This window comes from Ranitomeya variabilis, chromosome 5, assembly GCF_051348905.1.
Source record: "Ranitomeya variabilis isolate aRanVar5 chromosome 5, aRanVar5.hap1, whole genome shotgun sequence".
NCBI lineage: Eukaryota > Metazoa > Chordata > Amphibia > Anura > Dendrobatidae > Ranitomeya > Ranitomeya variabilis.
In genome coordinates, this window is record NC_135236.1 from 538,011,511 (window position 1) to 538,023,228 (window position 11,718).

Below are 11,718 nucleotides of genomic sequence, written 5' to 3' on the forward strand. Positions count from 1 at the left end.
CAGCGTACTCAGGAGAAACTGATCAACAACTTTTGGGGTCCAATTTCTCCTGCAACCCTTGGGAAAATAAAAAATTGCGGGCTAAAAAATTATTTTTGAGGAAAGAAAAATGATTTTTTATTTTCACGGCTCTGCGTTATAAACTTCTGTGAAGCACTTGGGGGTTCAAAGTGCTCACCACACATCTAGATAAGTTCCCTTGGGGGTTTAGTTTCCAAAATGGGGTCACTTGTGGGGGGTTTCTACTGTTTAGGCACATCAGGGGCTCTGCAAACGCAACGTGATGCCCACAGAGCATTCCATCAAAGTCTGCATTTCAAAACGTCACTACTTCACTTCCGAGCTCCGGCATGTGCCCAAACAGTGGTTTACCCCCACATATGGGGTATCACCGTACTCAGGAGAAACTGGACAACAACTCTTGGGGTCAAATTTCTCCTGTTACCCTTGGGAAAATAAAAAAATCAGGGCTAAAAAAAAATTTTTGAGGAAAGAAAACGTATTTATTATTTTCACGGCTCTGCGTTATAAACTTCTGTGAAGCACTAAGGGGTTCAAAGTGCTCACCACACATCTAGATAAGTTCCCTTGGGGGTTTAGTTTCCAAAATGGGGTCACTTGTGTGGGGTTTCTACTGTTTAGGCACATCAGGGGCTCTGCAAACGCAACGTGACGCCCGCAGAGCATTCCATCAAAGTCTGCATTTCAAAACATCACTACTTCACTTCCAAGCCCCGGCATGTGCCCAAACAGTGGTTTACCCCCACATATGGGGTATCACCGTACTCAGGAGAAACTGGACAACAACTCTTGGGGTCAAATTTCTCCTGTTACTCTTGGGAAAATAAAAAAATCAGAGCTAAAAAAAATCTTTTGAGGAAAGAAAACGTATTTATTATTTTCACGGCTCTGCGTTATAAACTTCTGTGAAGCACTTAGGGGTTCAAAGTGCTCACCACACATCTAGATAAGTTCCCTTGGGGGTTTAGTTTCCAAAATGGGGTCACTTGTGGGGGGTTTCTACTGTTTAGGCACATCAGGGGCTCTGCAAACGCAACGTGACGCCCGCAGAGCATTCCATCAAAGTCTGCATTTCAAAACATCACTACTTCACTTCCAAGCCCCGGCATGTGCCCAAACAGTGGTTTACCCCCACATATGGGGTATCAGCATACTCAGGAGAAACTGGACAACAACTCTTGGGGTCAAATTTCCCCTGTTACCCTTGGGAAAATAAAAAATTCTGGGCTAAAAGTCATTTTTGAGGAAAGAAAAATTATTTTTTATTTTCACGGCTCTGCGTTATAAACATCTGTGAAGCACTTGTTGGTTTAAAGTGCTCACTATGCATCTAGATAAGTTCCTTGGGGGGTCTAGTTTCCAAAATGGGGTCACTTGTAGGGGAGCTCCAATGTTTAGGCACACAGGGGCTCTCCAAACGCGACATGGTGTCCGCTAACGATTGGAGCTAATTTTCCATTCAAAAAGTCAAATGGCGCGCCTTCCCTTCCGAGCCTTGCCATGCGCCCAAACAGTGGTTTACCCCCACATATGAGGTATCGGCGTACTCAGGAGAAATTGCCCAACAAATTTTAGGATCCATTTTATCCTGTCGCCCATGTGAAAATTAAAAAATTGAGGCTAAAAGAATTTTTTTGTGAAAAAAGGTACTTTTTCATTTTTACAGATCAATTTGTGAAGCACCTGAGGGTTTAAAGTGCTCACTATGCATCTAGATAAGTTCCTTGGGGGGTCTCCTTTCCAAAATGGGGTCACTTGTGGGGAAGCTCCAATGTTTAGGCACACAGGGGCTCTCCAAACGCGACATGGTGTCCGCTAACGATGGAGATAATTTTTCATTCAAAAAGTCAAATGGCGCTCCTTCCCTTCCGAGACTTACCATGTGCCCAAACAGTGGTTTACCCCCACATGTGAGGTATCAGTGTACTCAGGAGAAATTGCCCAACAAATTTTAGGATCCATTTTATCCTGTTGCCCATGTGAAAATTAAAAAAATTGAGGCTAAAAGATCATTTTTGTGACTAAAAAGTTAAATGTTCATTTTTTCCTTCCATGTTGCTTCTGCTGCTGTGAAACACCTGAAGGGTTAATAAACTTCTTGAATGTGGTTTTGAGCACCTTGAGGGGTGCAGTTTTTAGAATGGTGTCACTTTTGGGTATTTTCAGCCATATAGAACCCTCAAAATGACTTCAAATGTGAGGTGGTCCCTAAAAAAAATGGTTTTGTACATTTTGTTGTAAAAATGAGAAATCACTGGTCAAATTTTAACCCTTATAACTTCCTAGCAAAAATAAAATGTGTTTCCAAAATTGTGCTGATGTAAAGTAGACATGTGGGAAATGTTATTTATTAACTATTTTGTGTCACATAACTCTCTGGTTTAACAGAATAAAAATTCAAAGTGTGAAAAATTTTCAAAATTTTCGCCAAATTTCCATTTTTTTCACAAATAAACGCAGAAATTATCGACCTAAGTTTACCACTAACATGAAGCCCAATATGTCACGAAAAAACAATCTCAGAATCGCTAGGATCCGTTGAAGCGTTCCTGAGTTATTACCTCATAAAGGGACACTGGTCAGAATTGCAAAAAACGGCAAGGTCATTAAGGCCAAAATAGGCTGGGTCATGAAGGGGTTAATCCAATATTAGTAAAGGGTTAAAAATACACACATTAAGAATAAAGTATTTTAAAAGGGAACCAGTCACCCCCAAAATCGATGATGAGCTAAGCCCACCAGCATCAGGGGCTTATCTACAGCATTCTGTAATGCTGTAGATAAGCCCCCAATGTATCCTGAAAGATAAGAAAAAGAGGTTAGATTATACTCACCCAGGGGCGGTCCCGTTGCGGTGGGCGTCGCAGTCCGGTCCGGGGCCTCCCATCTTCTTACGATGACGTCCTCTTCTTGTCTTCACGCTGCGGCTCCAGCGTACTTTGTCTGCCCCAGCGTACTTTGTCTGCCCTGTTGAGGGCAGAGCAAAGTACTACAGTGCGCAGGCGCTGGGAAAGGTCAGAGAGACCCGGCGCCTGCGCACTGCAGTACTTTGCTCTGCCCTCAACAGGGCATACAAAGTACGCATGTGCTGGAGCCACAGCGTGAAGACAAGAAGAGGACGTCATCGTAAGAAGATGGGAGGCCCCAGACCGGACCGCGACGCCCATCGGACCCAGACCGCAGCGGGACCACCCCTGGGTAAGTATAATCTAGCCTCTTTTTCTCATTTTTCAGGATACATCAGGGGCTTATCTACAGCTTTCCAGAATGTTGTAGATAAGCCCCTGATTCTGGTTGGCTTAGCTCATTGTCGATTTTGGGGGTAGCAGGTTCCCTTTAATGAAATAAATAAACACATGGGGTTTTATTATCTTTATTGTATGCTCAATCCAACTGAAGACCCTCGTTCTCCTGTAAAAAAAAGGAAAATAAGAAAGCAACAATATCCCATACCTGTCCGCCATACAGTCATGTCGAACGCTGTAAATCCATCTGAAGGGGTTAAATACATTTACAACTAAGAGCCTGCTAATGCAGCCGCTCCCAGCTATAAAAGACTGGGGAATGAATGGAATGAATGGAATGCAGGGAAGCTTCGGTGACTAGCGGTGCCGTCTCCGAAGCTGCGCCCCCTGGTGGCATAAACTCATTTGAACTGTAGCGTGGGAATTTTTCTGACTATTTGTTGCTTTCTTATTAAAGTACTACAGTGCGCAGGCGCCGGGAAAGGTCAGAGTTCTAGCACCTGCACACTACAGTACTTTGCTCTGCCCTGCAACAGGGCAGATAAAGTATGCCTGCGCAGGAGTCGCAACAGAAGTAAGGAAGAGGACGACATCGTATGAAGATGAGAGGCGCCGGACCCGGACCGCGACGACCATCGGACCTGACCGCACCGGGACCGCCCCTGGGTGAGTATAATCTAACTTGTTTTTCTCATCTTTCAGGTTACATCTGGGGCTTATCTACAGCATTACAGAATGCTGTAGATAAGCCCCTGATGCCGGTGGCTGCAGCTTATAGGCTAATTTTGTGGTGACAGATTCCCTTTAAAATACACAGATAGTGATGGACCGCATCAAACCCAGGTCCCTCCAGCCTGGCCCAAATGGGTTCTGGGCACCAGAATTGGAATCAAAGTGGGCAAACAGCCAATTTTCACAGATTTGAAGTAACTGATGCTTTACTTTTTAAGGGGTTAAAATGCCTTTGGGCCACAGATACCACAGTGAATACATATAGAACAGTGAGCCCCACATCAAAACCAGGTCTCTTCAGCCAGGCCCATATGGGTTCTGGGCATCAGAACTGGCATCAAAGTGGGCAAACAGACCATTTTCACATATTTGAATAAGTACCGTATATACTCGAGTATAAGCCGACCCCCCTTATTTTGCCACAATAAACTGGGAAAACTTAATGACTCAAGTATAAGACTAGGAAAGGAAAAGCAGCAGCTACTGTGGTAAGGCCTCTTTCACACTATCGTCGTGCACTGCACGTCGCTAGGCGTCGTTTTGCAGAAAAAAACGCATCCTGCAAAAGTGCTTGCAGGATGCGTTTTTTCTCCATAGACTTTTATTAGCGACGCAGTGCAACGCATTGCCACACGTCGCAACCGTCGTGCAACGGTTGCGTCGTGTTACGTCCGACCGTCGCCACCAAAAAACGTTGCTTGTAACGTTTTTTGGTGCGTCGTCTGCAGCATTTCCGACCGCGCATGCGCAGCCGGAACTCCGCCCCCCCCGCACCTCACAATGGGGCAGCTGATGCGTTGAAAAACAGCATCCGCTGCCCCCGTCGTGTGGCGCTTTCACAGCTAGCGTCGGTGCGCCGCGACGTCGCATAGCGACGTGCAGTGCACGACGCTAGTGTGAAAGTAGCCTAAATTTAAAAAACAAAAATAGATACCAATAAAAGTAAAATTAATTGAGACATCAGTAGGTTAAGTGTTTTTGAATATCCATATTGAATCAGGAGCCCCATATAATACTCCATAAAGTTCGTGATGGGCCCCATATAATGCTCCATACAAAATACGCCCCATAAGATGCTCCACACATTACGCCCCATAAGATACTCCACACATTACGCCCCATAAAATGCTCCATAGATTATGCCCCATAAGATTCTCCACACATTATGCCCCGTAAAATGTTCCTGATTATGCCCCATAAAATGCTCCATACATTATGCCCCATAAGATACTCCACACATTATGCCCCATAAGATGCTCCACACATTATGCCCCATAAGATGCTCCACACATTATGCCCCATAAGATGCTCCACACATTATGCCTCATAAGATTCTCCACACATTACGCCCCATAAGATGCTCCATACATTACGCCCCATAAGATACTCCACACATTACGCCCCATAAAATGCTCCATAGATTATGCCCCATAAGATTCTCCACACATTATGCCCCGTAAAATGTTCCTGATTATGCCCCATAAAATGCTCCATACATTATGCCCCATAAGATACTCCACACATTATGCCCCATAAGATGCTCCACACATTATGCCCCATAAGATGCTCCACACATTATGCCCCATAAGATGCTCCACACATTATGCCTCATAAGATTCTCCACACATTACGCCCCATAAGATGCTCCATACATTATGCCCCATAATAAGCTCCATACATTATGCCCCATATGCTGCTGTTGCTGCGATTAAAATAAAAAAAAAAATCACATACTCACCCCTCTTCGCTCAGGCCCCTGGCACTTGCGATATTCACCTTCCCTGTTCCACCGCTGCGCACTGCTCTGTCTTCCATCCTCCGCAGTGACTGTTCAGGCAGAGGGCGGCGCGCACACTAATACATCATCGCGCCCTCTGACCTGAACAGTCACAGCCAGAGGATGGAAGACAGAGCAGCGCCAAGCGGTGGAACGGGGTCAGGTGAATATCGGAATGCTCACCTCCCCCGTTATACTCACCTGCTCCCGGCGCTGTCAGATGGTCTACGGGAGCCGGCGGCATCTTCCTATGTTCAGCAGTCACGTACCGCTCGTTAAAGTAATGAATATGCGTCCATATTTATTACTTTAATGAGCGGTACCACGTGACAGCTGAACACAGGAAGAGCTGCCCAGAGACCATCGGACATGCAGGGACCGTGCCAGGAGCAGGTGGGTGAGTATGTGACAACCGCCGCTCCCCCTCCCCTGCCGACCCCCTGGGACAAAGACTCGAGTATAAGCCGAGAGGGGCACTTTCAGCCTAAAAAAGTGGGCTGAAAATCTCGGCTTATACTCGAGTATATACAGTAACTGATGTTTTTAAGGGGTTAAATGACTTTGGGCTACTGATCTGACACTTAAAATACACAGATAGATTGCCCTGCATCAAACCCAGGTCCCACCAGCCTGGCCCAAATGGGTTCTGGGCACCAGAATTGGCATCAAAGCTGGCAAACAGCCCATTGTCACAGATTTGAATAAGTAATTGATGTTTTTAAGGGGTTAAATGATTTTGGACCACTGATATCACAGTGCATACATATTGAACAGGGAGCCCCACATCAAAAACAGGTCTCTTCAGCCTGGCCCAAATAGGTTCTGGGCACCAGAATTGGCATCAAAGTGGGCAAACAGCCGGTTTTCACAGATTTGAATAAGTAACTGATGTCTTTAAGGGGTTAAATGACTTTGGGCCACTGATCTCACACTAAGAGTACACAGATAGTGATGCCCTGCATCAAACCCAGGTCCCTCCAGCCTGGCCCAAATGGGTTCTGAGCATCACTATCTGTGTATTTTAAGTGAGATCAGTGGCTCAAATTCATTTAACCCCTTAAAAACACCAGTTACTTACTCAAATCTGTGAAAATCGGCTGTTTGTCCACTTTGATGCTAATTCTGGTGCCCAGAACCCATTTGGGCAAGGCTTGAAGGACCTGGGTTTGATGCAGGGCATCACTATCTGTGTATTCTAAGTGTGAGATCAGTGGCCCAAAGTCATTTAACCCCTTAAAAACATCAGTTACTTATTCAAATCTGTGAAAATCGGCTGTTTGCCCACAGTGATGCCAGTTCTGGTGCCCAGAACCCATTTAGGCCAAGCTGGAGGGACCTGCGTTTGATGCAGGGCATCACTATCTGTATATTCATAGTGTGAGATCAGTGGCCCAAAGTCATTTAACCCTTAACTACATCAGTTACTTATTCAAATCTGTGAAAATTGGCTGTTTGCCCACTTTAATGCCAATACTGGTGCCCAGAACCCATTTGGGCCAGGCTGACGAAACCTGTTTTTGATGTGGGGCTCCCTGTTCAATATGTATGCACTGTGATATCAGTGGCCCAAAGTCATTTAACCCCTTAAAGGGAACCTGTCACCCCCAAAATCGACGATAAGCTAAGCCCACCGGCATCAGGGGCTTATCTACAGCATTCTGGAATGTTGTAGATAAGCCCCCGATGTATCCTGAAAGATGAGATAAAGAGGTTAGATTATACTCACCCAGGGGCGGTCCCGCTGCGATCCGGTCCGTTGGGCGTCGCGGTCCGGGGCCTCCCATCTTCTTACGTTGATGTCCTCTTCTGGTCTTCATGCTGCGGCTCCGGCGCAGGCGTACTTTGCCCTGTTGAGGGCAAAGCAAAGTACTGCAGTGTGCAGGCGCCGGGAAAGGTCAGAGAGGCCCAGCGCCTGCGCACTGCAGTACTGTGCTCTGCCCTCAACAGGGCAAAGTACGCCTGCGCTGGAGCCGCAGCGTGAAGACAAGAAGAGGACGTCATCGTAAGAAGATGGGAGGCCCCGGACCGGACGCCCATCGGACCCGAACCGTAGCGGGACTGCCCCTGGGTGAGTATAATATAACCTTTTTCTTATCTTTCAGGATACATTGGGGGGCTTATCTACAGCATTCCAGAATGCTGTAGATAAGCCCCTGATGCCGGTGGGCTTAGCTCACCTTCGATTTTGGGGGTGACAGGTTCCCTTTAAAAACATCAGATACTTCTTCAAATATATGAAAATCGGCCATTTACCCACTTTGATGCCAATTCTGGTGCCCAGAACCCATTTGGGCCAGGCTGGAGATAACTGGTTTTGATGTGGGGCTCCCGGTTCTACATGTCTGCAGTGTGAGATCAGTGGCCCAAAGGCATTTAACCCTTTCTTCAACGCTCTTTGGTGCCCACTTTGATGCCCATTTTGTGCCAGTTTTATTGTTTTTGTAGCTGTTTTTAAGTGTATTCCCATCAGGGCACCTCACTGCATAATGTTTTATTATTGTGATGATTATTTTTTGTGGTTAAACCTATAAAAAACAGAAAAGAAAAAATTGCATGAAGAACAATAAACCACCTTCTATTCTGCTCACCTGTGGGGCGGTCCAGTTGGTTGGATGTGGCTGGTCTCGGTCCGGCGCCTCCTCTCTGCTTCGTGTGGACGACGCACCCCACGTCATCCAGAGTTCCCCATCGCAGGCACCTGTCTCTCTGCCCTACCGAGGGCCGAGCACAGTTCTGAGCATGCGCGGGAAAAGCCAAAGAGCACATGCACACTACGGCAGCTGGGGGACTGGGGCACTGTGTGGATGACGTAAAATGCGCCAGGACCAGCGACGACCATCGGACCGGGCCGCCCCATAGGTGACTATAATAAAAGGGGTTGTTTTGGGCTTGAAGCCTTTTCTACACACCTGGGAGAATTGGCTAATGCCCACGCGATGCCCAGAACTCGGACGGACCCGGCCGCACTGACCTGCATTAGATGAGCTGCATCATTATGTGTCTGCACTGTGACATCGGCCATTTCACCCTCTCACTAGCACCACTTTGCTGCCCATTGTGGAGCTGCTGGTAAATGTAGTCCCACCGGGCTCCTCCCTGCAGTGTTTTATTAATGTGAGCCAACTAAGCCTTCTTTCACACTTCCGTCGGTACGGGACCTTCACAAAGCGTCGGCGCAACGTACCGACGGACAGTGGTGATTTTCTGCATAGCGTGGGCAGCGGACGCACTGTTTCAACGCGTCCGCTGCCCATTGTGAAGTCCCAGGGAGGAGGGGGTTACGGCCGCGCATGCGCAGTTCAAAATGCAGGACCTGACATAAGAAAAAAACATTCCCTTGAATGAAGGTCCGCCAAATACCGACGCATCCAGTGCACGACGTATGGAACATGTGGCCATACGTCGCGATGCGTCGGTAATACAAGTCTATGGAGAAAAAAACGCATCCTGTGGGCAACTTTGCAGGATGCGTTTCTTCTCAAAAACGACGCATAGCGACGGAGGGCAAACGACGCAAGTGTGAAAGTAGCCTTAGGAGCCACCTCCAGCACCGTGAGCCTAGAGGGGCTCAGCAGTGCCCCTCTACTGGTAAGGGCTGACTCAGGTACAACACCGGTGCAGGGGCCGGCAATGGTCGCTGCTGGAATCCGCCGGCCAGCATCCCCACCTTCCACAAACGCTGGAAGAAGGGCCGTTAGTGTAAGATTAGCGGCGGGAAGCCGCGGCCATGGTTACCTGACGCCCAGCAGATGCCCCACTCTGCTTTGCCTTCATGGTGGACTCGCTCGGCTGCTGTGGTGTCACGGCTGCTCGGCTGTGTCTCTCCACTGCTCGGCTCTCTCTCTCTTCACTGCTCTGCTCTCCCTTTCCGATGCTCTGCTCTCTCTCTCTCTCTTTCCGATGCTCTGCTGTCTCTCTCTCCGATGCGCTATCCACTGTGCTGGTGTACCACCGCAAGCTGCAGATAACTGCCTCTGAGAATCTAACGGTCGCCAGCAGGAGAATCTGAGCATGCGCGCAGACGTCCCCAGTCTCCGTCCCCAGTCTCCGTCCCCTCATTGGTGGCTGGTCCCGTCTAGCTCGGAGTCGATACTTTCGATATTAGCCCCGCCCTCCGATCTCCGCGGCTCAGCACTGACAGGACTAGACACGGCAGTTGGTCCCACGAGCTCCTCATACAGACTCCATGTTAGTCTCCACTTCTGGCTCTTTATGGAATTTCTCAAGCTTTTAATAAAGGTCAGACAGGAAGGTTCATTACAGTGCTCTGTATTTTATGGATTTGGTTACAATTCTTTTTCTTTTCTGATTTATTAATCTTACATTTATATTGTCACTTTCTGTAATATAAATAATGGCGCTCAGCGCTGATTGTTCAGTGTCCCCAGAATGTGACTTTTCCTGTCTGTTACGGTCAGGGCCGTATTTAGAGTTTCTGCTGCCCTAGTTGCTTTTCGTGCTGCCTCCCCATTGGTGAGTATGACTAATGCAGACCCTGTCGGCAGTGACTTGGGCTACGTTCACATCAGTGATTTTTGCCATTCACGGCAGATCCTACAGTTTTTCCTCATCTGCCGTGTAACAGATCACTTACGGCAACACTGCGTTCGGCCTCATTCATTCCCTATGGGACTTGCGGACATGTGCAGCACTTGCGGTTCTTGCAACAGCAGAAAAAAAATGCTGCTAGCAGTGTTTTTTGTATCACCGCAAGTGCAAAACCGCAAGTGCCGCACATGTCCGCAAGTAGCCATCACTACCTGTCCCTGCACCTTCCTAGCTCATCCCTAACCATCCCTCCCTGACCTAAAACTACACTATAAAGCTTTAGAAAAACAATTACCTGACATATTCCTATGATAATGACTCCTGGCTACAGCGTAAATGCATTGTTTTCCCAGCTTCAGGAAGACGGCCGCCATAGGCGGCGCATGCGCAGACTGAGATCGCATCTGGACCAAGATCACAATCTCCGCATGCGCCGCCTCCATTGGCACACAGCTTCAGAAATATGGCCGCCAGGACAGCAATGCACTTCACTTAGCTCACCGCCAACATCAAGCCCGCAGCATTGCACCGCTGGGACACCCCCTCCTCCCATTCAGGGCCCACTGCATTGTCCCACTTCTGCCACTGCAGACTTCCAGAGGAAGGGACTCGGCCTCCTGTGATCTTACTTACAAGACAGACCATTACTACAGGACAAGATATGTTATTACAGGACGGGGGATGCGATTACTGGACTGGAAATGTTAATACAGGACAGGGGACGTTATTACAAAGGCGGGGACATGTATATGTATCACAGATACACGGCACAGGGGGGCACAGTATACACACATATACAGTACAGACCAAAAGTTTGGACACACCTCATTTAAAGATTTTTCTGTCATGATTCTGAAAATTGTAAATTCACACTGAAGGCATCAAAAATTTTAATTAACACGTGGAATTATATACTTAACAAAAAAGTGTGAAACAACTGAAAATATGTCTTATATTCTAGGTTCTTCAAAATAGCCACCTTTTGCTTTGATGACTGCTTTGCACACTCTTGGCATTCTCTTGATGAGCTTCAAGAGGTATTCACCGGAAATTGTCTTCCAACAATCTTGAAGGAGTTCCCAGAGATGCTTAGCACTTGTTGGCCCTTTTGCCTTCACTCTGCTGTCCAGCTCACCCCAAACCATCTCGATTGGGTTCAGGTCTGGTGACTGTGGAGGCCAGGTCATCTGGCGTAGCACCCCATCACTCTCCTTCTTGGTCAAATAGCCCTTACACAGCCTGGAGGTGTGTTTGGGGTCATTGTCCTGTTGAAAAATAAATGATGGTGCAACAAAATGCAAACCGGATGGAATAGCATGCCGCTGCAAGATGCAGTGGTAGCCATGCTGGTTCAGTATGCCTTCAATTACAAGTAAATCCCAAACAGTGTTACCA

The 11,718-nt window shown here is 47.5% G+C and overlaps 1 protein-coding gene across 1 annotated transcript in view; it reads right to left on the reverse strand.

Moving 5' to 3' along the window:
• The window catches only part of LOC143775097 (uncharacterized), a 75,015-nt gene extending 65,164 nt beyond the window's left edge, over positions 1 to 9,851 (reverse strand). Inside the window, exon 1 of the mRNA XM_077262944.1 lies at positions 9,511 to 9,851. Within this exon, the coding sequence (XP_077119059.1) occupies positions 9,511 to 9,834 (324 nt within the window). The 5' untranslated portion in view covers positions 9,835 to 9,851. The remainder of the gene's footprint in view (positions 1 to 9,510) is intronic.
• Between the last annotated feature and the right edge of the window lie 1,867 nt (positions 9,852 to 11,718).